The sequence below is a fragment of the Brachyhypopomus gauderio genome, chromosome 14 (genome assembly GCF_052324685.1).
Source record: "Brachyhypopomus gauderio isolate BG-103 chromosome 14, BGAUD_0.2, whole genome shotgun sequence".
NCBI lineage: Eukaryota > Metazoa > Chordata > Actinopteri > Gymnotiformes > Hypopomidae > Brachyhypopomus > Brachyhypopomus gauderio.
Genome location: NC_135224.1, coordinates 15,215,994 through 15,242,565, shown reverse-complemented (window position 1 = coordinate 15,242,565; position 26,572 = coordinate 15,215,994). Strand labels below are relative to the sequence as shown.

Sequence of the window (26,572 nt, the reverse complement as noted above, 5' to 3'; positions counted from 1 at the left end):
TCCTAGTTATTATAGCTATTTAAACCCCATGCATAATACATATACTGAAGGTGACTACATGAAAACGCAGAGTTTGATTCAAATTTATATTTCAGTGTATTCAATGCTAACGTTTTACTTGCCCAAATTATACTCCTGCCTCACTTTGAACTGCAAGATTTGATTCAAATCAGATGTATTTTTAAGCATTTTTCTTAGTTTGGCTGATAAACCTATAGAAGAATTCTACAAATGGTGTATCCTGCATACCAAGGTAAATCACAAGACTATATTTGATATGATAAAATCTTGTAGTTCCAGAGTTAATGGGGGAGTATTATTTTGGCAAGTGTAAAAACAGCACTGCCAAAATTCCAGTCCCCATAAAACGCTGTTGAAAAAACCTAAGGGAAGACTTAATGATCTGTGTGATGATAGAAAACACTCCAGACATGAAAGGATCGAATCGCAAGAGGTTTCACGGCTTCTCGATGAGCAGGCTAGCAATTGGGGTTGGTAGAAATTCAGGACGTGCCGACATATTAAAGGAGGTGGATTTGGGTGGAGCAGTGAGAGTGGGACATTCAGCCAAGTCAGTTCAACTTCAGGGATATCGGTCTGTCCAGTTAGGAAGCATAAGCAATCATATACCAGTAAATCAATTTCACAACAGGTGCACTAGAGATGCAACAGCAAGACAGCAAGACAACTCCCCAAAAGAGAATAGTTCTGCAGATGTGATAGTTCAGCTTCTCTTGAAGGATACGTCCATACATTCCGTCACAAGGTCTACTGTGTCATGTCGCTCTGTCTCAGGGCAGGACCGGACAGGGATGCAGAAGGACATCAACCCAGCAGCAGGACCAGCATCTGAGGAGGAAGAGGAGGAGCACTGCCAGAGCCTTCCAAAATGACCTCCATCATGTTTCAGACCTAACTGTCAGAAATAGACTCCGTGAGAGCAGCACGAAGGCCTGACACCCGCTGCTGGGACCTCACAGCCAAGCACCATGCAGGTCCACTGGCTTCCACCAGAGAACCCCAGAATTAGCAGGTCCACCGCTGGTGCCATGTTCTTTTCAGAGACAAGCTCGGGTTCACGCTGTGATGTGGAAGAGTCCGGAGACGCTGTGATGGTGAACGTCACGCTGCCCGCAGCATCGTCCAGCATGATGGGTTTGGTGGTGTGTTAGCAACAGCCTAGGGAGGCGTGTCCTTGGAGGGCCGCACAAACCAATGGCCAACGGTACCCTGACTGCTGTTAAGTACCGGGATGAAATCATTTTCAAAGTCAATCAGAGCCTTACACTGGTGCCCTGGTTTTTTGTGGTGCAGGACAACGTTCTGTCTCATGTGGCCAAAGTTTGTAGACAATTCCGAATACACTGATGCCATTGACAGGTCCTCGTGTTCCCCAGACCTGAATTCATCTGAGAACCTCTAGGACCTCTCGGTGCATCTGACAGCACTAAACAGCATCACAGACTGTCCAGGAGTTCATTGATGACCTGATCCAGGTCTGAGATCCCCCAGGACACCATCTGCCGTCTCGTCAGGAGCATGCCCAGACGTTCCTGGGAGTGAGCACATGCTCATGGAGGCCATAGAAACTATGGAGTCACATCATGAGTTGTGAAAGTCACACAAATTGTATCAGCTTTCTTCTCTGCACAGTACACAATTTATATGAGTAAAGATTTTCAATTTGTATCTTTTGTTCATGGAGATCCCATATGTGATTTAAGTGTTCCCTTACTTCTTTTGAACAGTTTATTTTCCGTCCTGATAAACTTATAGAAAAATGCTTCCTGATATAACTTAGACTCCAAGATAAGTCACAAAAAATACTTTAATTTTGAATCAAACCTTGAGAGAAATGAGGCAGCAGGGTAATTTTGGCAAGCATTGTGTTTGCATTGAATACACTGAATTATGACTTGTATATCAAACTAAGCTTTTTATAACATAGTTATCCTAAATAACTGTAACATGCCACATGTGGGAATTTAAGCTGAGCGCTCCCATGATTGTCATCGTTAGTCTTTTACGTATTCGATTCGCCGAATACTATCTTGTTATTCTTTGTTAGACTTTACACTATGTTCTGGTGTTTACAGCGAAGAAATACCTGAATACAGCAGAACACGCGACTTCAGTCTTAAGTGTTCATATGCCTACGTGAAGCGCGTGCACGCGAAAGGAGTAAAATTGTACGCGGTTTCTGCGCACGCGCCTTCCCCACAGACCTTCCTGATGCAGCGGAGACGTTTTTTCGAAAGCGGGCGAATACTTCAACTGTCAGAGGCCGCCTCGTAGATGGGCTAATGGCAAAGTCCTAACGTGATCTCTAAAGGGCGAATGTTTCCAAAATAATGACGCGAACTTTAATAATATAGTGTTAGAAAAAGCAAGAACCGAAATTCCTGGCCCTCGCTGTTCTCTGTCGCGTGTGCGTTATTGTGTAATTAGATCGAAATCTCTAAATACGAAGAACACAGTCGACATCTGCTTATGCTATTTCAACCGTTTTTCAATCTCACCTCATACTAAAATCATTCTTGCTATGACCTGTCTATTCTGTTCACTCCCGCATAGGTTTAAATGGTCGACTGATACACTGTTTATAAACAGCTCGGTTGCTCCTTTCCGTATCTCTCTATCCAAATGGATACGAATCAAAATATCGAGCCAAGAGCTCACGGCGAAAAAAGCTATCCTCGCGTATGCTTTAGCGTCAGGATTCAGCTAAGCCTCCCGTAAGTAGGGAGGAAAAGCTTTTAGCTCAAAATAATGCACCGAATGAAATGCTGCCTATATTCCATCTGACAGCTGGTTATTCTTTTAACACCGTATTTTAACTTCAGATGTATTGAAATTAATCCACAATAAGAATTTTCACCGCATCTAATCAAGACTAAGGGCCCCTAGACGAAGGAGGTATCAAGTAAACACCCTATTAGTAGTCGGCATCTTTTATTATTTATTCATTACTTGATTGATTTTATAACAACGTGGATAGGGATCTGTAAGGAGATACCCAAGAAGTGCTAAAACATAAATTCGTCTGTCTGTCTCTGTCAAAAGCAAGTTTTTATCTGAAGGCCACATGTATGACATTTTGATTAAATATATTTCAGTTGGCAATAGCTGAGGACAGAGGCTAAAGTGTATGAAGACCAAATGAGTATCTCACGAATGATCTTGTTCATAATCGTCCACACAATCTGCATTCCTGACTCAGCTTTGGGATATCAGGGTACACTGGTCAGTTTTTTAATCCTCAAGAGGTCTGAGTTGGACAGAAGTCACAGATCATTCACATTACCTGATGAAGGCTATGGGCAAGCTGTATTACATTTAAACGACCATTTACAAATGCGAGAAGAGCATGCGATGGCTCTTTTAAAGTTGTCCTCTTAATGTTTCGCAACTTTCAGACTTAATTCTATATCTCAATAGGCCGTTGAAATTGAACGGTGTTCATAATGCATCACAATTCTTTTTCTCTAATTGAAAAGAAAGAGAGAAAAACCCCGTACACTGGGAATGACAGTGGGCAGCTGAAACAACACGATTTATTTTAGTGCACAATAGCCTATGTGATCTCGCGCGCGGTTTACGGTGGCCTGAGGGGATCAACGCGTTTTTCGTTAAACTGGCGAAATAGCAATAATACCCAACCAACAATACCCGACTAATAATAATACGACTGATGTGTATTACAGTAGTGTTCAATTACGTACGTTTGAAACGCGTGGTTTATGTGGGAAGAAACAGAATAAACATGTACTGGAAGTTACTCGGACTCACCTGAACTCTGGTGCTGCGTTCGTTCTTACCCCGTAAAAACCTGTGGACAGTGTTAAGAGCCAGTGGGGAACGAAACTCCCATGGCGGCATTCAAGGTACGGCGCCGACCACTTGATGTGACTTTTATCAATAAAGTATCCGTCCTGTGTGTTTTCAAAGCCTCGTACCGGTGCTATTTTGATCAAGTTGTGTCGTTTGCGATCTCTAAACTCATTGAACCATTCTGACTCGGGTGTCCTGTTCTTAAGGCGATGGTGAGCGACGGCAGAAAGGTCCTGGAGCACGACGTCCGTGTTGGTTTTGGTCGCCTGGAGGAACACGTGTGGGCCAGGTGTCGGAGACTCCGTGTAAAGTGTGACTACAGCGCGGTGGATTTTAGGGTCCCCCTCCAGCATGCTCCGTACTAGCGCGTAGTACCACTGAACATCTCGCTGCAGGTGTTGCTCCCGCGACTTGTTCGCTTGCAGGAGGACGTTTAAAAAGTTGGCGGCGTGCACCACCGCGTCGAGCACGGCGTGAAGGGAGTAATGCGAGGCGACGTGAGCGCCGCCACGAAGGCTGCTCAGCTCGTAACGCCGCGAACAGTTGACGTGTTCGAGGGTGGAAGAATCTCCCGTGTGCAAGAAAGCCGTGACCACCCGTGGTAGGTCCTCTTCGATCTTATGCGCCACCACCGTGCGCTCGGTTGAGGGGCTGCTGGGCAGAGTCGGGCGGAGCAGCGGCTCGGTATAATCGGGAGTGCTGTAAACATCGTATTTCGCCCTGATGTCTGGGTCTTTGTCGCTATCCGACCATTCCACATAGCCGTAATTTGACCCGCTGACAACTCCCGTTAGTAGAAGAAGGCATAGCAGGAATACACCCATACCTCGATGGCCAAGCGTGTCGGTGAACGGTCAGCTCAGTTTAAATCCATTTAACAAGCATAATCATTCTTGAACCCAGCCACGCTCGTCTTCAAATAACGGTTAGTTGCGTTTTCGCAAAAGTTGCCTAACTCCATGTTTCATTTGCACTTTTTAATCCTCGCGTCGATCTCTCTGCCCACATTCAGAAGTGTTAAGTGGTATCCTGTGGAACCGTGCTCGCAGCCCAGTCGTTACCTCGCGTGCCAATCCTGTCTGTTGCCAAACCGGGCAAAAATTGTTCAGATCCTGAACAATCTGCCTGACGTCTTTCCATACTGATCGACCGCCTCACATACAGGTAGGTCGGAGCGCTCCGAATCGTCCTCTCACTTCGCTTCCTTTGGCGACTACTGCCTGCTCGCACCACTCTTCTGCCCTTAGCAGCGATAAATGCTTGATGGAGAATGGGAGGCAGCAGCTTTCAAATTCCCACTCCCATCATTAAACTACATAGGACTCATAAATGGCCACTTCCTCTGTCAGTCACGTATCAGGGTGGGGTAAAGTGAACGGGAGCTGTCCAGTGCTGAAAGGAGCACGGGCTGACAGTCAACGGTACGTTTGCCATGAAGCCGGGGTTGAACACCATCACGACAGAACAGACAAAAACAAATCAATTGAGATGCAGAAATAATAAACAAGGTAAGGTCCTCGCGACAACACTCTACTTTTCATAGACCTGAGGCTATATGGACATCAAATACACGCCATCTTTCTAATTTATTATCATTAATTAGAAAGGAGAAGCTCCTGGGGATAAAATATTAATTTAGACAAAGCAACAAAAGCATCAAGAAAACGTGGCTATCATAACATTTATGACCCATGCTATATTTGCAATTAATATACGATAGTAGATAAATCTCATTGCACTTATCTAAAATGCTGCTTTGTCACAGTTTGCTAACTCACTGCTCTGGTTGTCTATTGTAGACATCCTATTTAATTTATACTACCTTCTGTTCCCTGTCACAAAATGAACAGTTGATCCTAAAGCAATTTTGTTGACAGACCAACAGCTGAGACTGCACTCAGCAGGAACCCTTCTCAGCTAGAACTGCACACTAGCAAAAATTAACAGAAATTACAGTCAATTGTGCCTGTCTTTCTATTGCAGCTGCTGTCAGATCTCAGGCAAACTTTCTAGATTTCTATGAGGTTCATTATTATAATCTTAGTTCCTTAGTCTGATCTCAGGCCAGTTCCTTGGTGTGTATCGGACCCTTATGTCTCCACACTGCCGTTTGTAGTTCATTGTCCCAGTGTCACCTCTCAGGGTGGTGTGAAACATTCGCATTCAGCAGTGCTATGTTGACATGCTTCACAAGGGTGGTGGTGTGGGCACACTACAGAGCACACTCACGTCAGTCATGACCTTTCCCACTTCAGGTTCTTATGCCACTGTGGCTAGAAGTCAAAGAAGTAAAGCGCTTTTATGGGTTGTGTGTAATGGTCACGGTTTAAAAGGACAACCTAGTCCTTATTCAGTTATGGGGGACGTTTCTACCACAGGCATTTTCTTTTTTAGCAGAACCCAACTTTCTGACCTTCTCAACTCAAGGAAGCAGAAACTGCAGATCTTATCTTAACATTTGATTTTGCTGCAGACAGCAAATTGAAGGTATGAGTCTGGGTTGTATTGAAGCATTGCTTATTATTGGAAAGCCTGAGAGAAATTGAGCTGTAAAAGCATGGCAATAAAATGCGTTCTGGTGGACATATGCATTCTCTGGCTGGGATAAAGGAAATCAAAGGCCAACATGACAAGAATATGTGAGATGCACTTTATAGCTCTGCGATGGAAAACTAGTTTTGAAGGAGAGAATACCCAAGTTTCCCACCCTGAATTAAAATAAGTTGAAATATTAGAAATAAATAGAATTTTCCTCTCTAGTTACTAGTGACTACCACCTCCATACATTCAGAGCATCAGCACAGCTGTATGATGTTACAAAACAGTAGCTCAAAAAGCATTTTAATAACCAAGAACCAATAAAGACAAAAAGCGTGTCTTCAGAGTAGCAGACTTCACAAAAATAAGAGACTTAGTATCTGCTGGGTAAGGACCATTAGTGCAAGACACTGAACGTGAGCACCTGTGGGGATTAAATATGATGATGTAATTAAGGGACAGATGCAGGTGATTTGTCAGTTGGGCAGATTGAGAGCAGGGGAAGTGAATGTGTTGTGATTGGTGGACATGGAATGGGTTAGGGCTGGCCGGGTACTGGCCATGTCTTGACAAGATATAATGAACGCTGAGATTTTAGGGGGTTGAGCTTTAGTGAGGTGTAAGAATTTGAACATTTCATCTTGCTTAAGGTTTAGCACAGCCTCACGTCACAGCTGACGACAGTAACGACTAAATTCAGAGGGTTCAGTTTTACTTTGATCACCATTATTTTAATCACCATGATCATTTTAGAGGGTTGAGATTAATATCTGCTCATTTCAGTCATAATTTGCATGTAGGGTTGCATTTTAGCTTCACTCAACACTGTGGTTCTTTATTGGGGGCTGTTCAGGCATTATATTAATGTCATTATCCTCAACGGGTGCCACAAGGTGATTTCAGAATGAGAGAGCTGCTCAAATATCTGTATTTGTATTTGTGCACAGTAACATGTTAAACTTTAAAGGAAAGTCTTCTAATCTTTGTGTTAAAAGGCTAGAATGCTGTGCACTCTCTGTTTGTTGCATATGACGCCTTCTTACAAATATTCCTGCACTGTTCATGGAAGTTTCAATTCAGTTCTTCCTGCATGAGCTGTTCGAATTCCATGGATTAAAATAAAACTGAGACAAGAATCTAATGCTATCAATAATGCTAAAATAGGTTGGAATTCAATATATCATTGGCATGATGTAAAAAATGTTTTCAAGTGTGATCATCTTTTTTTATATAAAAATAACCAGCATTTCATACTGTCCCCTTGTGTATGGATCATGGCTAAATAAAATAAAATATGTGCTAGAAAAGAAAAGGGTGGCACTCTCCCTGTGAACTGACAACCTAGCATCTCTTTAGCAATTCTGGGGTCCACTAACTCTGCCATCTGTGGAGGTGTCTGTCCGTTTACACTGCAGGAAGGACAGATTTCCCACAGTGTTTATAAATGAAGCCCACAGCATCTGCGCCTTTGTCTGCTGCTGTAGGCGTGAACAGCTAGGTGCAGACCTCATGTTTAAGTGTGGAAACTGAGAGGAACCCTTTCCCCTTAGGGTGCCAACGCTCACGCCTTCAAAGCGCCTGACCTACACACTCCCCCACATGCACTCCCCCACACACTCACTCTCTCTCTCTACCTTGTCTGAGGAGCCTGTCAGCTGAGTTGCGGCAGTACACTGTGTACAAAGACTGGTGTGGGACATGTGATTCCGCGATGCCATGAAGACGTGGAGAAGGAGACTACTGCTGCTTCCTTTATGCCTTTAAAGCCCTCAGATGTGCATCAGAAGAAAAGTGACGATTTTCCAAAAGTGATGATGATAAAAAAAACACAATGAACAATCATATCAGTCAGACAATAAATTATATATAGAAAGAATGCAGAAGGTATTTCAAAGGCCAAGTGTTATACAAAGTGTTATGCAAGACAAACCATTTCCAGTGTTTTACTGCCTAAACTAGATTTTCATTTGAAGAGGCTGTCTGGGTCCAGTGAGTAATGGTAAAATGAGAGATATTAATATATGTTAAAAGCAGATACAGATTATCAGACACTCTCAATGGCATACCCACAAACACAGTCTGTCTCACATATAGGCTACAAATGCACAGGTTATACAGATATTCCCTAACAAGCTCTTTGGCAAATTTCACTGTCTTGCTTTCTCAGAAAGCATTACAACTCAACAGAACTGGACTGCTTTAATGCCATGTCCAGGTAGCATTTAAATTCCACCTCTTGCTTTGGAGTGTATAGGGCCACAGGAACACATCAGTCAGTGCCCAGGTATGGTTGTCTCTGGCAGCGTGCACTGCAAGGATGGGATAACACTCAGAATGGCTAAAAATAGCTCTGGAGTTCTCCTTGTCGCCCATGGAAACAAGATCCAAGCTGTACTGCCTTAGCAGGTTCCTTAAATTATTGGAGTGGATCTGAGGAAGCTGGTGATTTACATCACTTTATTAGAGATACAGTATACTGAACTGTGAGTTCAGGTAAGACGTAGAGTATTGCACATATATCCACCGATGTATTGGTACTGTGTAGACGTGTATTTTCTTGTAGCCACGGTGCAGTGCATGACACAGCCACGAATGTGCAGTGATGTACATGTACATAGGCTATAGAGCGAAAAATAATATTTCATATTCAAGGAGAGAAAGCCCCGAAATGTAGACCTGTCTTCACCAACGTGACGTTGAGCTAAACCGAAGTCTGCCCGCCCACCACTATGGATTTGAAAAGTAAAACTAGGTCACGCGGCATGAATGGCGTTGCCAGGAAAACCAGATGATTCCGAGACGCAGAGGAGGAAAAGTTAAGATAAAATTCAGTTATTAGAGAAACAAATATTTTAAGTGTAACTGGTTTACCTATTTATGAACTGCCATGTTTAAATAAAAAACTTCGCACATGAAACGGCGATGTCAGATAAGACAGTACAGACACCACATCCAGCGTTTAGAAAGAAACGGTCAAGTAGCAGGTGGTGACCAAAAAAAAAAACATTACCATCACGTGACCGCTGGTCGCGAATAACCTTTTCGCCACTGTTATCGTGGGAGAAACAGGAGATGCTAGGAATCACCCAGAACTTATTAATCGCTGTTGGCAGCCTTCCTGTAGTCTTACTGACAGGTCTAATAAAACACAATACTCCCACTCTAATATAAAGTTACGCATACAATTGTCTGCTCAGTGGCGTCAAAGTTTAAAGCAAAGTTTAACATATCCTGTAACTATCGGTCTTCTAAAACGCCCTGTGACTAAATAAACCGTCATCCAGACCACAACGTTACATGACATCGCTTTCAACAAACAAGACAAACTGGTCGGGCTAGTGATCGCACAGGGATGTGTGGAGGTCTCCCCCCGCCCTGTAGTGAAGATGATGAGATTCTGAAACACTCCGCTGTTGTCGCCACTGGAATGTTAACGAGGGCAAATCCAAGATGGCAGAGCCGACTGAAAACAAACAAACTACTACTGGCGGGAACAGAGGCGTTGTGGTAAATAATCATAAATCCTCCCCACAGTCTGCGACCTTTTAATCGTCATTTTTGAAGGCTACCAAATATTTGGTGACTGGTCATCAGGCGAAGCGCGTAAGGTTTAGAAATGTACCATGGTCAAGAAACTTTTGTGCTTTGTTCTTGCGTAACGTGGAAGTCAGACACGGAAAATGAGAATTTTATATTGAATATATGTATGAAAACGAGATTGGTATCCTTAATGAAAAAAAATGTTTAAAGTGGTTTTGTGTAATTGTATATTGTGGTTCAATATTCCGTGTATCAGTGGCAAAGCTGTTCCCCGCACATCGGGACAGGATAAAGGAATAAGCATTTGAATGACTAATTTTAGATAAATAAGTGAATACGCGTAGGCAAAAGATTTTTTGATGTTGCGACTGAGGACAATCCTGCTGTTTCGACTCTGTTGTTTCCTCATACGTTAACAGGTATTTTGAAATCAAGTGGCGCTATTTGCTTATTTCAGTAAGCCCTGAGACAAGTTTACTGTCATGCTTGGCCGATATAACATTTGAATAGCAAGCAGTAACTGTTGTTGGACCGATGCAACAAATGGTTGTCAGTGGCTCCGCCTAGTGACGTCTCGGTTCTGTGGAAAGACATGCCTGAGGTTGATTCCCCAAGAAACAGAGTATCTTTAATCCACGGATATCTTGAGAAAAAAAACAATTAGTGTTTTAGTCAAGGTTTCAGGTGAGATTTAAATTTCAGTACTGATAATCTGAGCTCACACTGGCCCTAATTATAAGACTGAAATGATTTGGTACTATTCAGAGGCATGCACAGAACATTTGTTATGCTCCTGGTCACATCTAAAAACTACACAGGTCTGGTCACAATTTTACTTTTTTCTAATGAGAAGCTGCAGGTGATCAGTAATTGGACATGGATCCTTTATGTGCTAAACTTTGCTTCTTCATGCATTGCTAGATCCCAGATGACTGGCCGGGGTATCGCCTGGAACTCTTTGCTTATCCTGCGCATTACTCCGGGGATCTGGAGTGTGTTTACATTCCTCATGGTGTCATCATGGACCGGTAACATTTTCTCAGTAGTAGCATATTGAGGTGGGCCAGGGGGTTAGAGGTGACGTTTGCCAGTCGCTGCTCTATATTCTGCTCTGTTTGCTTTATATTGCTACTGAAACACTCCAGTGCCAGCGCATACAACCCCATTTGTGTTCGGGGAGAACTGAACTCGCCATTTGGTCCAACCGGGACGGGGAAATATGGTGCTAGTTGTTTGTTGTCATGAACAGGTTTTTGATGGGCTAATTATTATCCATTTAAAGCTGAGAGAGTATCTGTCAAACGTATAGTCATTTGGTATTTGAATATAAGTATTTGTAAACAATAATGAATAATTTATTCTCATGCGTAGATATTTCTATGCAGGAGTTAATGTTGCATCAGAAAGTAAGAGGTAGGCTATAAGATTTCCATAACACTTGATACTTTTTCTGTTTAAGTAAGGCTAAAATTCATGTTGTTGTGACGGAATACATGAATAAATATGAATCTCAAGTGAAGGGTGTATTAGGTTGAACTAATATGTGTTCTGAAATTTCTTTCATTTTTGGAGCATAAACCATCTAAGCTCTAAAAAGCTACTCCTGAGTGGGCGGAGTCTGGGCAGCATGCCTTTCCTGTCTGAACCAAAGCAGACATGGAAAGCAAAGGCAATTTATCTGCGTTGTGTTGCTTTTTCTATGAAGGCAATGTTCAGTCAGACCTCCAAACAGGACCCCTTATCCCTTACCAAGGACCACACTCACAGTTCTGTCACCAGTTGAGTAATGTTCCATGTGTTGAATCTGGACCGTGCCTTGCCATGACAGAACCGAGAGGCTGGCGAGGAACATCGTGGACGATCTGGGTGACCATGACATTGTGGTGCTGTGCGTGCTGAAGGGGGGATACCAGTTCTGCTCCGACCTGGTGGAGGCGATCAAGGCCCTGGGATGCGGCTCCAGCAGGTCCCTGCTCATGAGGGTGGACTTCATACGGCTGAAGAGCTACATGGTATTCTCCCCTTACCTATCCAATTGGAAATGCATTTTTGATAGCCTTTTTTTATTTTTTACATTTTTGACATTACTTTTTTAAAAACCAATTTTACATTGAGTAACTTTAAAAACCGTGTGATTGAACTGAGGGCAGTCTTTGTCTTAATATATGAGATCTAAAGGATTACCAGTTTCGAGCTTCTAACATAGTGCTCCACATATGTAAGTAACTGTAATTTATACCACTTTATACAAGTTAGCATTAGACATACTGCTACTATGAGGATACAGTATGCTTCATATCCAAGAGCTGTTCTTGTAGTACAGTATTCCTGCTATACTAGACTCAATGTGAAAATCTGTAGATAATGTTTGCTAGGGACGACTGTATATGTGGCACAGCTTTTACTCTGGCTTTTTATTGAGGCAGGAAGTCTTAACAAAGACAACTAGCACTCAAGAAGCACAAGTGCTTGGGCAAGAGTAATGACAAACGTTACATAACAAGAAGAATACAACAGCAGAATATTGCGTAAGAACTTTAACGTTGATGTGGACATTCAACACAACACATGCACATTTAAAAGAGCAAGTTTAGGTAGGAGCAAGTCATGTTTACCACCAAAAAATAGCAAACAGTATTTCTGAAAGTGATTATTCTTTACTTTATCTGTAAAATGCAGCTCACATGAGATAAAGTTTCAACTTGCTTTATAGTCTGCAAATGAACAGGTGTACGTCTGCTCCATAGAGTATGTCTCTTTTAAATGGATATTGTACCGAATCCTCCAGGCCACAAGGTGTCGGTATAGTTGCTGTTTATTAACGTGAAAAATAATCATTGGAAAATGTACTTATTGGTCCTTTAAGACAGATAAGGACAGATCACTCACACTGTTACACAGTTTACCCATCATGTTGCACCATGGGTGCAGCGTTACATCATCTCTGCCCCCCTTTTCTCTCCCTCACCTGCACACTTTCAGTCCTCTGGAGCTACACAACATCCCTATGAAGGGGTGGCTGTCCCACTGCCACAACAAACAGTGTCCTTATCCAGAATAAAGACCTTATCCAGAATATAGACCATATCTAGAATATAGACCTTATCCAGAATAAGGACTTCCAGGTAAGTGGGAAACAGCACTGTGCTGCAGGGTGCTGGGGTGTTTTTTGGGGGGGGTTGCGGTGGGATGGTTTGCCGCTTGGTGTTTTCCTTCGAGTCCGTATGAGCCGTGCTGGTGCGGGTAGATGATGGTGGTCGTCTGTTGCGTCTGAAATTGGTACGCCACCTTTGAGAGTGTCATCACGAAGGTGCTCGGCCAGAAGTTTGCGGCACCGTCTGTTTTTTTGCCGATGGTTGTACGGGCAGACTCTAGCTCTGACGGTCAGAGGGATCCCATTGCAGCAGATGTCTCCAGGCAGTGGATGTCTCTTCCCTGCGGGGGCTGCCTCTCTGGTTATGGACAACGGACAAGCCTGCAGGACCTGGGGAAGTCGCACTGGAGGCTGGCGGTGATGAGATCCAGTTGGATCGTGAGGGTTTGGTTAAACCGCACCGCCAGCCTGCCACTCTGCGAATGAAGTGTCGTCAATGCTCCTTTGACGGACGTTCTGTTCTGTGCCTGGAAATCGGCTGCTCTTCTGGGAACTCAAGCCTGTAAAACTTCTTCAAGATCTTGTTGGTATTGGTGGCGACGCTCTGGCTAGGGACAGTTCACGTATTGATTTATAAAATAGACCGTGGCCAAAATTTCGGGGAATGGACCCAACACATTAACGCCTGCTCTCTCCATAGGTGCCCTGGCTGTAGCGTCTGTTGGACAGGCATCGCAGTATTGCAGTTTGGCATCACTGGTTTCTTCACTGTTTGTCAGTGAGGGCCTCAGTGTGCTGCTGATGCTCTTTGGGTTTCATGGCCGTATCCTACTTTTGACACCAGTGTGAGGTTCATGAGGGAACGAGACAGTTACTCTGTGTTAATCTCTTTATTGTGGTGGGAACCAGGGGGACTAGCACTCAGGAAACCAGAGATCAGTTGGGACAAACAACAAAAGAGGAAATAAGTAATACAGCTTGCACACGAATTAAGCACAAAAAGATGTACACAATTAACAGATAAGCACAGTTAATACTGCTCTGAACTGGTATTACAGAGTTTAACCACAGATGGGCTCCCTTGGTGGAGATAATGTCTGAGGAAAAGCACGAAAGTGTTTAAAGTCAGAGGTATTGACTCCGAGTCCTGGTCTTATTTTATCTAAATTACTTTGTGTGTCATTGAAATATTGTACTTTTAAATCAAGCTGATTGGTGAATTAATACAATATTTAAAAACTAAGATTTCCATTGCAATGTATATTTTGTCCAGCAGATGGTAGTATATCTTCTCTCTTTAGACAATGTGTAAACAGAGAGACTGCCTTCAATCACATATGAATGCTTTTAAGTGAAACTTGTACTATCCCGGTTTTAGTTGACTTTCGGAAGTTTCGTGTCTGAAATAAAAAGACCAACACCCTCCTGATCCTAAGTTGTCTGTGATAAACTAGAATGACCAATCAACACAAGACCTCCAGATCGTAGGAGCCGAGAGTCTCTCTATGCTGAGTGGAAAGGTAAGGGCATGATTAAAACTCCTTTTAAAAATGTTGTCATAAAGCAATTCTTAATTCCTCATTAGCAAGCAGGAGCTGCCTCATTAATTGTCAAAGAGTTATTTCCTGGTAGTTAAGAGGTGGTAGTGAAGGCTGTTCAGTTACAAAGTATGATAAAAAAAGTTATTCTGAAAGGGGATAGTGTTGTATCTGTGTGGTGGTGTCCATGTCCGCTTAACCATGACTTCATAGAGAGAGAGACATTAGCTTTTAAGGAAAGGCCCATCTTATCTACAGGTTGGTAGTAAAGTACCTGTTGAGTCATCACTACATCACATGGGTTACAGATATGTGTTCTTAGCCATAGTGGTGAGCTTCTGTGTCTGGTCGTGTCTTCGTGTCTGGAGCTTGGCTGGACAGGTGGACCTTCAGCTGCAGGGTGAGGCAGTCTGACTCACCTCTGCGTCCCCTCCGGTGTTCGTGGGCGAGGAGTCTCTCGCTAGTGTGTCATCTCTTTCTCAAACATTACATCATATTTTCATATTGAAGCTCTGTTCACAGTGCAAAGGTACATTGTAAACATCAGGTGATTTTACCCTCATTTTAACAAGCAAACTGATCTGGGTAAAAAATTAAAAATAAAACATCAATAATAGACCTTAAACCACACATAATGAGTTGTAGATGCTGATTTTGTTGACAGGTTTGTTTTTTGGGATACCCGGTGAGATGAGGATTGTAATGCTTTCCACAGTACAGTAATAAATCCAAATTTAACTACTGCAGAAATGAGAGCCACTTTAACATACTGTTATTTTTCTATAAATTGTAAAACAAACATCAATTTATTGTTTTAGTGTTCAACTGAGGCTGACTAACAAAAGCCGATTGAAATCAGATTTAAAGTGTCTAAAGTTGATCTGTTAAATTCTTATAGTTAGGAATCGAGATTATAGAGTCAAGATGGGAGATGGTGGTTTTAGTTGTACTTAAGCGTCTTATAATAGGATAGAGGGTCTTATCTGCTTAGGTAATTCAGCCCATGGAGATTATTTGTGTGTGTCTTCAATAGATGGAATGAGAAGAGACTATTATTCTACTGACTCTGAATATTCAGCATACTCTGAAGTAACCAAATGCATAATAAAAAAACAATGTTAGGCATTATTAGATCCATAGTTAACTGTTAATTATAGATCGGTTTCATATCATCACCCTGGGCTGTATGTTTTGCACCACTGATGTAAGTGGTCATGTTTAACACGTTACCCAGCAGCCTCTCCGTTCTCCTCCCTGCCTATATGGGTCTGCCTCCTCCTCCCAACTGCAAAGCATTCTGGGGCATACTCTAGCAGATTAGCTTTTGTGGTGCAGTGAGAAGCAGTGGGTAAATGGATGAGATGAGCAGTAATATTCTGGAGTCTGTCTCTCTCTCTGTCTGTCGGTCTATCTGTCTCTCTCTGTCTCCCATTCACCATGCACCACTGCAAATTGAATTGCTGTAAGGCCGGTGCGTAGGCGCATGGCACAGCTGTCCTGCCTCCTGTCTCGTTTTGGCCATGCAGGGCGTGTCGTTGTGGTGATGGGAGCAAAAGAGGAGAGTTTTTTATTGGCCTCAGTGATGCAAGTTGGGCAGCGTCTAAATAAGATTATGTACATCCATTAACAGTGTGGATTAGAATATGATGTCCACATGTCATGTTTGTGAAGCAGATTTGCAGCTAATCCATGTGGTGTAAGCCCCTAATGCATCATTTTCTAATGGCCAGTTTGAAATGGGCTTTTAATGCTTTTTTTCCCCCTTTCTTTCTTTTTTTTTCTCGTTCCAGTCAGCATCAAATATTTTTGTGCTGCACTCTACTGGTGTTTTTGTGAAACACCAACAAACACCTTCCTCACGTAAACCGTACAGAACATCAGTTGCCGTGGCAACGTTTTGCATTAGCCATTCTCTAGCTCGCCAGCTGTTGTCTCCTGCATCCAGGATAAATACTCTTCAAATAATATTCAGTATGCCATGGTGCCGTGGTCAGAACCCGACCAGCTACGAACGGTGGCGGTCTGTCACTACACTCCTGACAGGAAAAGCACCCGTACGATAGCTGCACCAAATAGAGTGTCCAGAGAGGTCAGTTACAGGCTAGGCATTTCTAATACAGTGAGCATTTATCCTTGTTGAACCTGAATTTTTGATTTTGTAATTATGACTTGGTTATTAAGGTAGTTGTACTTTTGTAGTTATTAGGTTATTGGTGCATCTTACAAGAGAAATGCATCTGGAATTAATTGGTTGGTTAACAAAATCTTTTTCTCTGTTTTGCATTCATCTATTGAAGAACGTACTCATTGTGGAGGTAAGTTTTATTTTTTCTTTCTCTTGGGTTGTTCCTCATCCTCATCTCTCCCAGTAGTCCTGCCTTTATGTTGGTGTCGTCAGGAGTGAACAGAACAGAGTCAAACCTTAAAGTCCTAAGTTATGTCATGCTTTATTCCGGGGGGAAATAACACCGCAGTTTTTCCTCCAAACGTTTCCCATTACTGGGGCTTTTCACCACGTTTCTATACCAAGTCGTCCTCATGGTTATTCTGCCCTTGTGTCATTTTAAGGACAGGAAGTCATTTTTAGTTGAAGGGTTCTCCTGTTTCCTTCTGAAGTTAACACTTAGGGCAAAAATAACATTGTAAATCTGCAGCCACCGTGCTAGGAGCATTTCTCATTCTTGAACCCTTTGATGTCTCTTGGAAATCCCAGATAGACTCTTTGGAAAATCTGCCTTGGTTTTGAAGCTGGTATTTGGATCTAATTAACCCTCACGTCTTGGTTCAGAGCATAGGAACTGAGCAAATCTCCTTTTTAGAAAAAAGGAAAAGCACCTCAAAAATTGTTGTCCAGATTGCTGGCCTATGCGTAGAATTGCATAGCCTCCCCATGCAACAGTGAGGACTGCAAAAATAAAAACATGTTATGTCAGCAGAGCATGCTTCTGTGTGTGTGTGTGTGTGTGTGTGTGTGTGTGTGTGTGTGTGTGTGTGTGTGTGTGTGTGTGTGTATGTGTATGTATTAGATTATCTGTCTTTCACTGTCTGCACGATTATATAACATCGTGTGTGTGTGTGTGTGTGTGTGTGTGTGTGTGTGTGTGTGTGTATTAGATTATCTGTCTTTCACTGTCTGCACGATTTTATAACATCGTGTGTGTGTGTGTGTGTGTGTGTGTGTGTGTGTGTGTGTGTGTGTGTGTGTGTGTGTGTGTGTGTGTGTGTGTGTGTGTGTATTTGTGCAGCATCGAGTGCGTGCGGACCTGTGTGCTCTCGCACACGTGCATGAGCATGGATGTTTGTTTGCACACGTGTTTATGCAAAAACATATATACTGGCACACGTGCATATGTGCTCGTGCATGTGCCTAACATTACACCCCACACCCCTTCCTGTCCATCACGCAGGCCGTTGTGAACACTGGGAAAACTATGAAGGCCCTCCTGGCTCATGTGGAGTCCTTCGGACCTAAGATGATCAGAGTGGCAGGGTGGGTACCCGGGCCTGATGACTTCACATGGATCAGGCAATTAGCATGGATTAGCATGTTCAGCATATGCTAGCCCAGGCCAGTTAATGCTACTTTTTCCCTGTTGCAGTTTGCTGGTGAAAAGGAGCCCGAATGACTCTGGGTGTCTCCCGGACTGTAAGTCACTGTCGTCATCGTATCTGTTTACCTGTTTTTTTTGTGTCTCACATTCAATAACAATTATAATAATAGTCTTTTTTAGCATTCTGATTATTAAAATTGATTTGAAGATGTGGTTTTAAGGTTCATTCCAGCAAACATTTCTGTGATGAGAATTGTTTTTCTTACCGAATATCTCTACTCCAGATGTTGGATTTGAGATCCCTAATCGGTTTGTGGTTGGCTATGCCTTGGACTACAATGAGTACTTTCGGGATCTCAGTGTAAGTGTTCTCTCTGTCAGGCTCCACAGTCACCAATGAGATGCTTCCAGGTGCAACAAATAAATCAGCTTGTACATACATGCAAACGTAATGGTCTCTCAGTTTCAGTGAGTAAAAAAAGAAAAGACCTTTCAATCAGTGTGAACCAATGTGCAGGTCTACAGTTTAGAAGGACTGTGTTCGGGGTTAAGATGTCAGGAATTGAGATGGTGAGTTGCTGTTAGTAAGGCTATACTCAAATGCACTTGCCCTGGTGGTGGTATAAGCTCACCATCTGCCCTAGGTTTGCCCTAGGTTTGCCCTAGGTTTACTGTGTCTGACGTCCAGGTCAGCTTCGTGCGACGTCTGCTCAGAAGGTTCTCGGTCCTGTGTGAAGTTCCATAACGGCATTATCCACGCAGTGCGATGGCGGTTCTGGCCACCGTCGGGGTGTGACGCACGTTCCGAGGAATGTGTAGCTAGGTGGGGGTGGTAAGGTTACATGGAAGAAGCCCACAGAGACCTGATTGGTTCGCCTTGATTTTAGCAGGTTGCTATGCGACGCAGGCTTAAATAAGGAATGGCACCATCTTCAGGGCACACCCCAGGTCTTCTGACTCAGTTCTCCAGGAAGCTGTTAGCTCACCCTCACCCTTGCATCTGGCAGTGATCAGGGCAGAAGGGTGCTAACCATTCACAATCTCCACAAAGAGGCATGCAATTAATACAGGGCAATGCTATTTTGTTGCTTGTTTTTGGATTTAAAGTCAAGCTGACATTAAAATTGAACCGCTCAAAGTGTTCATATACCTAGTATAAACACATAACACCACAAGCAAATGTTTTAGCAAAATGCAATGCCTTACAATTACCTGATAAATTTCAAATGTTTTGCTATAACCCATGCCAAATGAATGTGGGGAAAATAATATTAAGAAATTAAGAAAAGAGAAAAAATCATGCTGTTTCCATGGTCCATTCAAATCCCGATGAAAAAAAAGTCCGGACACACATTATTTCCTGCCTTATTTCCTGTTTCACTCAGAAAAGATTTATTTTTTCCATTGCAGGAAAATTATGATTTCCGCTTGACATTGTTTTTAAAGCACAACCTGGGTTTGGGCCCAGTTTTAGAGCCATGTCATTAAAGAATGCTGCATTTCGTCTTAGCAGCCCAGAACATGCGGCCTTTGGTATTTAGACTCTAGCAATGTCTTCATTTGCTGCTCTTAGTGGGCGGGGCCAGTCCAGCTGCCAATCAGACTCATCACGCACAGTGTGGTCTCACAGGCCGAGTGATAATGGTGATCTGTCTCCTCTTGTCATGATGCTGAGTGTGCTCAATTCAAAATACCCTTTCAATATTAATTTATTTGTCCCATTGTACTTTTGTATTGTGGCAATATTCTCAATCTCATCTGTTTAATCTCAAATATTACCTTTTCTGTCTTTTTTTTTCTTTCATCTCCTGCAGCACATCTGTGTGATTAGTGAGAGTGGAAAACAGAAATATAAGGTCTGAAGCAGGTCGACTCGCCATCGTGTGTGTTTACTTGCAAGGTTCAGCGGTTCTCAGCAGGGCACACATGTGATGCAGGCGTTATCAGACAGCTCATCAAAGCACATTTCCCCTCGGGGGTCCCGTTCCACATCAGAGAGTCTTTACTGCTGCCGCCTCCCAGGAACTGTTCCACAGGGGAGCGTAAATAGGTATGACTCCATTATGAGGTACAGTTGATCCTGAACTTTAATGTTGTTAGAACACTTACTCATAAGGGCTGTTTTACTTATGCTCAGGACTGTAAAATATGATGGATTCTGTGAACTAATGATCTAAATGAACTCATTCATTTCCTTTACTCGCTGTATTGTTTACTTGTTTTTATGTGTCATTTTATGTGTTTATCCACTGTATTAAACATTAAACATTGAAATGAAATTCTTTTATCTTATTTTTATCTTTCTTTTTCTTAGTAGTATATCCAACACTGGTGTGGTGTATAATGGAATGGAACTGGTGGTGTATAATGGTTCTGTCCTGCTCTCTCTCTCACACACACACACACACACACACACACACACACACACACACACACACACACACACACACACACACAGGCTCTGTGGGAGAAATCAAACATGCAACACACCTGTGTACACAAAGCAGAGCTGTGGAGGAGCCCTGAGCTTGTTTTGGTGTGTATTATGTAACACACACACACACACACACACACACACAAAGCAGCCCTCTTCTGGTTTTGGTCCTGTGCAGGTGAAGTGTGTGTCCTGCAGCCTGTAATTTAATTTCACTGTTTGCAGTGTTGCCAGTAGCACATTGATGCGAGTGAAGTGTCACTCATGAGATTTTCAGGGTCATTACTCTGAACAGAGTAAACATCTCACTGATGTAAAACCTTGTTCTTTCTCTTCTACATCAATAGGCTTTTATCATAAAAAACGGGATGGCTGGATTTAGGTCGCTCATCGATAAGCTTTGATTGACAGAGAATCAGGGCATGGTCATGTTCTCAGAGATGTGTGTCTGACCTGATTCAACCCTAGACGAGCTTCTCGTCTAAACCAGCCCTCTCTCACACCGTTACCACAGGACAGCAGGCACAGGCCTGACTCAGTCCCAAAAACCAAATTAAAATGCACAAAGCAAACTGCCCTATTTAATAGACTTGATTTAGTTGAGAAGGTGAAATCAGCAGGTGATCTGTACAGTGGATTTACAAAGGCATGTTTTCTTTTACAGATGGTCTTCTAGTTTTCAGTGTTATCTTCCACATTTAGATTTGAGATCTCTGTAGTTATTATTATTTTTTAAACCTAGTTCAGGGGGAGCTGAGAAGACTTCTAACCCACGGTCTGATGTTTATAGACGTGGTGCTTCCCTGCTGATCTGAGAGGTTTTGAGGTTTCTCTCACTTTAAAAGGAAAGGCTTTAAATGGGAAGCTTCTGCCTCCACCCAAAACCAGGCTAACCACTTCCACTTGGTGGGAAGGCCTCACCAGTGGAAATGAACGCATTGCTCCTCTAAGCCCATGTTTAAAGCCGACCATTTACTTGTTTGAGTAACATGCAGGTGAACCGCGCTCGCAACATCTGGAGTGTTCAAGCATGTCTGGTAATTATAGGTAAAGGGTGTAGAGTGTGCACAAACAGTTTGGAAGTGCGACATTTTTTGTCGCCCTCTCGGAAACAATAATCAACCACTGTTGTTTTCTTCAGGGTGATTCCTCCCAGTTTCAACACTGCCGGCCGCTGACATTTAAGAGTCGCTGTCCATAATTTTTTCTGCGCGTACAAATGGTAGAAAAGCAAGGACCGGGGAATTCTAGTCGAAACTGGAAACAATTCTGGAAGCTGAACTTTGGATCTGGATGTTGAAAATTGCCTGAAGGCAGAAATGGGTCAACAACACTAAATAAATAACAACAAAAAATCATGTCTGTATTCTGTAGGTTTCCCATTCCCATATGCTAAGGACCTGGTATATCCAGTGTAAACAAATGCCGGGGCAGGGACGGAGCCATGCCCACAGCGGAGCTGGAGAGGAGTTGCAGTGTGTGTTACACAGGCCCTTTTACACACAGCTGACACATGACTCCGGCGTTTGAACAGAAGGACCAGGTTTCACTGTGCTAGGAAAACAAAACAGCCTGTTCTGTGTCTGGCCACTTAACAGCCTCAGTTTGACTCCCGGACCATCGCAACTGTCACTAACTAGTGTATGATTTGGCCACAGCGTAGGAGGGCAGTTTAGGTATGAAACTGTAACTTAAAACAGCCGGAATTCAGGGTTGAAATTTAGATGTGTATGTATAACCCAATTATGTAAAAATAAAAAATCAGCAGCCATTACTTAACAAAGCACTTCCTGAAATGTATCAAGTGTTGACAGACCCCTGCCCCCACCATTTTTTTTTAGAATGAAACAGATTCTTCTCTAGAGCTGAATTCTTCTCTAGAGCAGTTCTAGATGAGGAGGGATTCTGATTCTAATCACATTAAGCCTATTACATTTCTCAGATGAATGACACCACTTGTATCCAGACTGGTCACAGGAAAGATGTCGTGCAGCTGACGGTTTTTGTTTTTTTTTCCCAGAACAGGCCCGTGTCTGGTCTGCACAGAGCTGTATTCCCAGCTGGGCCACTGGGAGAGGAACTCCCCTGGCCAGGGACATTGTGAAAGTTCTCAGCCACTGTGACTTCAGCACAAAAGCTACCAAATCCCTCGAACAGGTGGCCCCTTCTGCCAGCTACGAATGAAAGGAACATTTGTCCAGGCCCTTAGAAACTGACCGCATTTTAGAAAGCTCCCTTTTCAGGGTCACTCTGTGTGTCTACACTGGGTACATGTTGCACGTACACAATGAAACCAACTCTCCCATTGAGGTTTACTTTGTAGCGATCCACATGTTCTGTTAATTGATAAAAACTACACATCTTCGACACATCTACGGATGAACCCGAAATAAATAAAAAGTGGTAAAAATATAGCTCTTGTGCATATCAAGATACCATCAGTTATTATGGCATCAATTACTCACATAGTAGCTTCATCTATGACCCTCATGACCCCCTAACCCCTATATTTGCTAGTAACAAATATACTAGCAGGGTGATTTCTGACCAGTAGAGTGCTGTTCCTTGTGTGGTCGATCACTTGTACCCTGACAGACATTCCAGTGTGCCTGCCAATCACACGCCAGTCCTGCCTTGCCCAGCCTGCAGAATCTGCTTTGAACCAGGATGGCATGTGACCCTGGTTATCCGACCCAGCAGTTGCTAATGCCAAGACGGGCTTGAAAGAGTGGGAAGGACGGAGTAGCACGCGCAGCTGAACACGACAGCGCGGAGATGAAGTGCTGGGGAGTGTGGAGGATATTACAAATATGTAACGAAAACAGCCTGTAAGGGCTTTACTGATGGAATGGCTGACAGCCTGTTAGGAGAGAGCTGCATGGTGTTTTAGCGTGATGAAGTAACTCTGGCAAACAGTTTACAACATCTCAAGAATCACGTTCGCTTACCCCAGAGGATATACATGGAGAAAAACACAAAAAATAATAATAAATCACATTATACAGTTGGGATTTAGGTTCGAACCCCAGTTGTGCTATATGCCACAGATCAGTGTGGGTCCATAAAAATCCGTTTGGCATAGAGTGCCAGCCAGTTGAAAGGCAGTGCCAGGTATTTGACACGGTTATTCCCTATGAAAGCACTCCGGCCATCTTCATGTTTAGTAGGTTAGGAGATGCTGAGATAAATATGATAGGAATTGGATCAGGTTTACTTTGCCTTTTCACTCTTAAATTGCCAATAATATTGTCGGATATTTTAGACTCTCACTTGCACAGGTATTTCACAGCAACTAAAATTTGAAGGAAAAATAGCAAAATAATTTAATGTTTTATATTGAAATTTCATGAAATTATATTTAGAAAATGTAGAAACAAAAACTTGATGTCAGAAATACTTCTGGGCAACGTATGATAGAATGACTGAACCAACAATATAAAACACAACCTTTGCACAATGGATGACTTTTTATTTCGATTCAAGTGGGATGATGTATTACTATGTATGTACAGTACGTTGAACATTCATTTAAAAACTACACATTTCTTACTATTTCAGCATTGTTTTAGGAATTAAGTAACTAACGGCTTACAATGCACCAAAAACTTTCTGAAAATAACATACCTGAAAGAAAAACACGCCGAATTTAGGGAAAATGGCTGTCTGTAACAACCTTGCCAATTGGCTAAAATTCAAACCGAAATATTAAGTAGGACCTGATTGGACGGTTGTGCCCCGAGCCAGTAAGAGGGCGGCGCTTCCAGGGATTCCGCGAGCCCCCGAGCACAATTCCAACATTGTTCCGCGCGTGTGTTTCGGTCGGCGCTGGGAACTCTTCAACTTTTTAAACCTTTTCACTCGTCTAAGAACTGCAAGCAGGAATATGTCAGCGATAAACTTTAAGTCGGACACCCTTGTTTTTGAACTGAGGATTTGTAGTTAATTTTCAATGGGCGTTCACGACGTTACATCAGAGCTTCATTCCCAACAGGTAGGTGCAGGCTAACCACCCCACAACTAACCCGAGCTAGCTCGCTAACCCCAGTACAATACCAGTTAGCCCTTCAGCTAACGAGCTAGCTACTTTGTCTTGGTTGTTGTATAAATCATAAACTCACTCATATTAGAAAAGGCGCAGAGTAAATCCCAGCACTGTATACTTGTCCTTTATTGCGAGGGAGAGATTTTGAGTGTTTTTGTTGTAATTGTTCACTCAGTAAAGGACTAGTCTCATTTCAGTTATCCTTACGAAACTTTCCCAACCTGGCGGTCCGTGGGATCAAGCCCCTCAAGCCTGTGGTATTCGTGGAGTTATAACCGGAGCTGACTCATGTACACAAGTCATTTATATTTTAGAAAGATCACCGACTTGGGCTGTTGTGATTCGTGTAAAGAGTTGTGGATGTTTGGGTGTGAAGGTGTAGACAACAGTGGTTGAACAAGCGCCCTGGTTCAACAGGGGCTCGCACGTAGCCATGTGGCACTCGGAGATGGACTCGGGTGTCCTGCTGTTTCAGGCGTTTTTGGGACATGTTTTGAAGGGATCCCGCTTATTCTGTATGATGTCCACGTAACTGTGTTAAATAATGTTACTGGCGCATAAAAACCTACTTTTTTGAAAATTGAAGAGTGCTGAACGGACTTTATTTAGTCAGTGTTTTGTGTCTCCCGTATCTAGTAAAATGTTTATTTGAGTGAAGTGCGAAGATAACTTTAGATCTCTAAAGTAATATAACTCTAAAGTAATTACATACGATACGCTGATTTTGAATAAAACCTCGAGAATGTTTTATTTCCTTCCACCTTTTCACCAAAAAGAAGTGAGTAGTGGAGGCAGGGTGGATGTTGACACAATAATCTGATTGGTTACTTTAACATTTACCTAGATGTGGGCTACAAGTGGCAAATCGCCATTTACGTGAAGTGAAATGATGGCCACGAGATGGGGGAGTCCAAACGACGAGGATGAGACGATTTATTCCACTAAGACCCCACTGTGCCAGGTAAAGCGATGTTACATGTAGACGCCTTGCTATGTTGGTGTATGATATACCGTCCAGCAGCTGATGTAAATTGTAGTACGTTTCGACAACGTTTTCCCTGGAAAGTTGCATAGTGAAGGAAATGCTTTGTTGACGATGTCACTTTCCTGCTTCTGCTCCACTCCTTTACCTCATGTCCCTGCCACTTGTTCAGCCTCGACATGTTGCAGTGTTCAACACGTGATCAAACCTGAATCGTCCTGTTGCATAAACAGTCTTACAGTAAATTCCTGACTCAGGAGCTGTTCATTTCGGTCACAAAATTACGAAACGTACAGGATTTACATGGGTTGTGGGTCCAGTCTGATGTCTGTGATGTTTGATAATCGTGGTGTTGTAACCGGTTCATTTGCTTAGTTTACCATAGTAAACCTCTCCTTACTAGCTGGATGTTGTGATGCGTGCCATGGCAAACTGGAGCTCAGCTGGTGTGTTTAGCTTCATGCCTGAAGCCATGACAGTAAGCCTGTTTGCTTCCACCACCTGTCAAAAACAGTGCCTGCTTCCCACCCACTGGGAAGTGGAAGCTTGATCAGTTTGTATCAACTTGTCCAGTGGGACTGAATTAGCGTTCAGTTGTGTTAAAAGAAGCCCCATGCACTGAATTATCTTGACGATTCGACACAGAATAATGTGTAGTTTAAGGTGCATCGCCTTTATGGACCAGTTGGAGGTTCTACAAGTTTGTTGCTGGTAGATCATGGGAGGTACATTTGTATTCCATAGTTTCTGCTCATATTAAGCAGTCTGTCTAAAGAAAACAAACCGGTGGTCTGCTGACTGCACCATGGTATCAGATAACTCTGCCTTACATTTGGCCCCATGGAAGAAAGCACCTAAGCGTCCTAGAATGTGTCAGCTGTAACGGGCAGATAATATTAACGATAATGCCTTCTCTTTGTGAGCTCTGACTCTCTTTGTTTTAATGCTGACTTATGCTTTTAAAACAAGGTGTTGGAAGGTCAAACTGATCCCTTGTCCTTTTTCCAGAGAGAACCCGGCCT

General features: G+C 42.9%; 3 protein-coding genes across 4 annotated transcripts in view; 2 read left to right on the top strand and 1 right to left on the bottom strand.

Moving 5' to 3' along the window:
- gpr158b (G protein-coupled receptor 158b) overlaps positions 1-5,217 on the bottom strand; it is a 29,936-nt gene extending 24,719 nt beyond the window's left edge. Inside the window, exon 1 of the mRNA XM_076972472.1 lies at positions 3,790-5,217. Within this exon, the coding sequence (XP_076828587.1) occupies positions 3,790-4,655 (866 nt within the window). The 5' untranslated portion in view covers positions 4,656-5,217. The remainder of the gene's footprint in view (positions 1-3,789) is intronic.
- Positions 5,218-9,437: 4,220 nt separating this feature from the next.
- prtfdc1b (phosphoribosyl transferase domain containing 1b) lies at positions 9,438-20,366 on the top strand. The gene is made up of 9 exons (XM_076972531.1): positions 9,438-9,876; positions 10,831-10,937; positions 11,738-11,921; positions 14,458-14,523; positions 16,839-16,856; positions 17,949-18,031; positions 18,141-18,187; positions 18,377-18,453; positions 19,907-20,366. Exons 1-9 carry the CDS (start codon positions 9,820-9,822, stop codon positions 19,952-19,954), a joined length of 687 nt encoding a protein of 228 aa, XP_076828646.1. The 5' UTR covers positions 9,438-9,819; the 3' UTR covers positions 19,955-20,366.
- A 3,936-nt stretch (positions 20,367-24,302) lies between these two features.
- The window catches only part of arhgap21b (Rho GTPase activating protein 21b), a 44,899-nt gene continuing 42,629 nt past the window's right edge, over positions 24,303-26,572 (top strand). For both annotated transcript variants that reach the window (XM_076973750.1, XM_076973749.1), the window contains exons 1-2: positions 24,303-24,517; positions 25,413-25,529. In XM_076973750.1, coding sequence (XP_076829865.1) covers positions 25,455-25,529 — 75 coding nt within the window. In that variant the 5' untranslated portion in view covers positions 24,303-24,517; positions 25,413-25,454. The remainder of the gene's footprint in view (positions 24,518-25,412; positions 25,530-26,572) is intronic.

What these genes read in the sequence shown, in the direction of transcription:
- prtfdc1b (XM_076972531.1), top strand. Translation starts at nt 9,820, where the DNA reads ATGGCAGAGCCGACTGAAAACAAACAAACTACTACTGGCGGGAACAGA. An exon ending in GCGGGAACAGAGGCGTTGTG is followed by an intron (nt 9,877 to 10,830) that starts GTAAATAATCAT and finishes ATGCATTGCTAG; the next exon opens with ATCCCAGATGACTGGCCGGG. An exon ending in AGTACTTTCGGGATCTCAGT is followed by an intron (nt 18,454 to 19,906) that starts GTAAGTGTTCTC and finishes CATCTCCTGCAG; the next exon opens with CACATCTGTGTGATTAGTGA.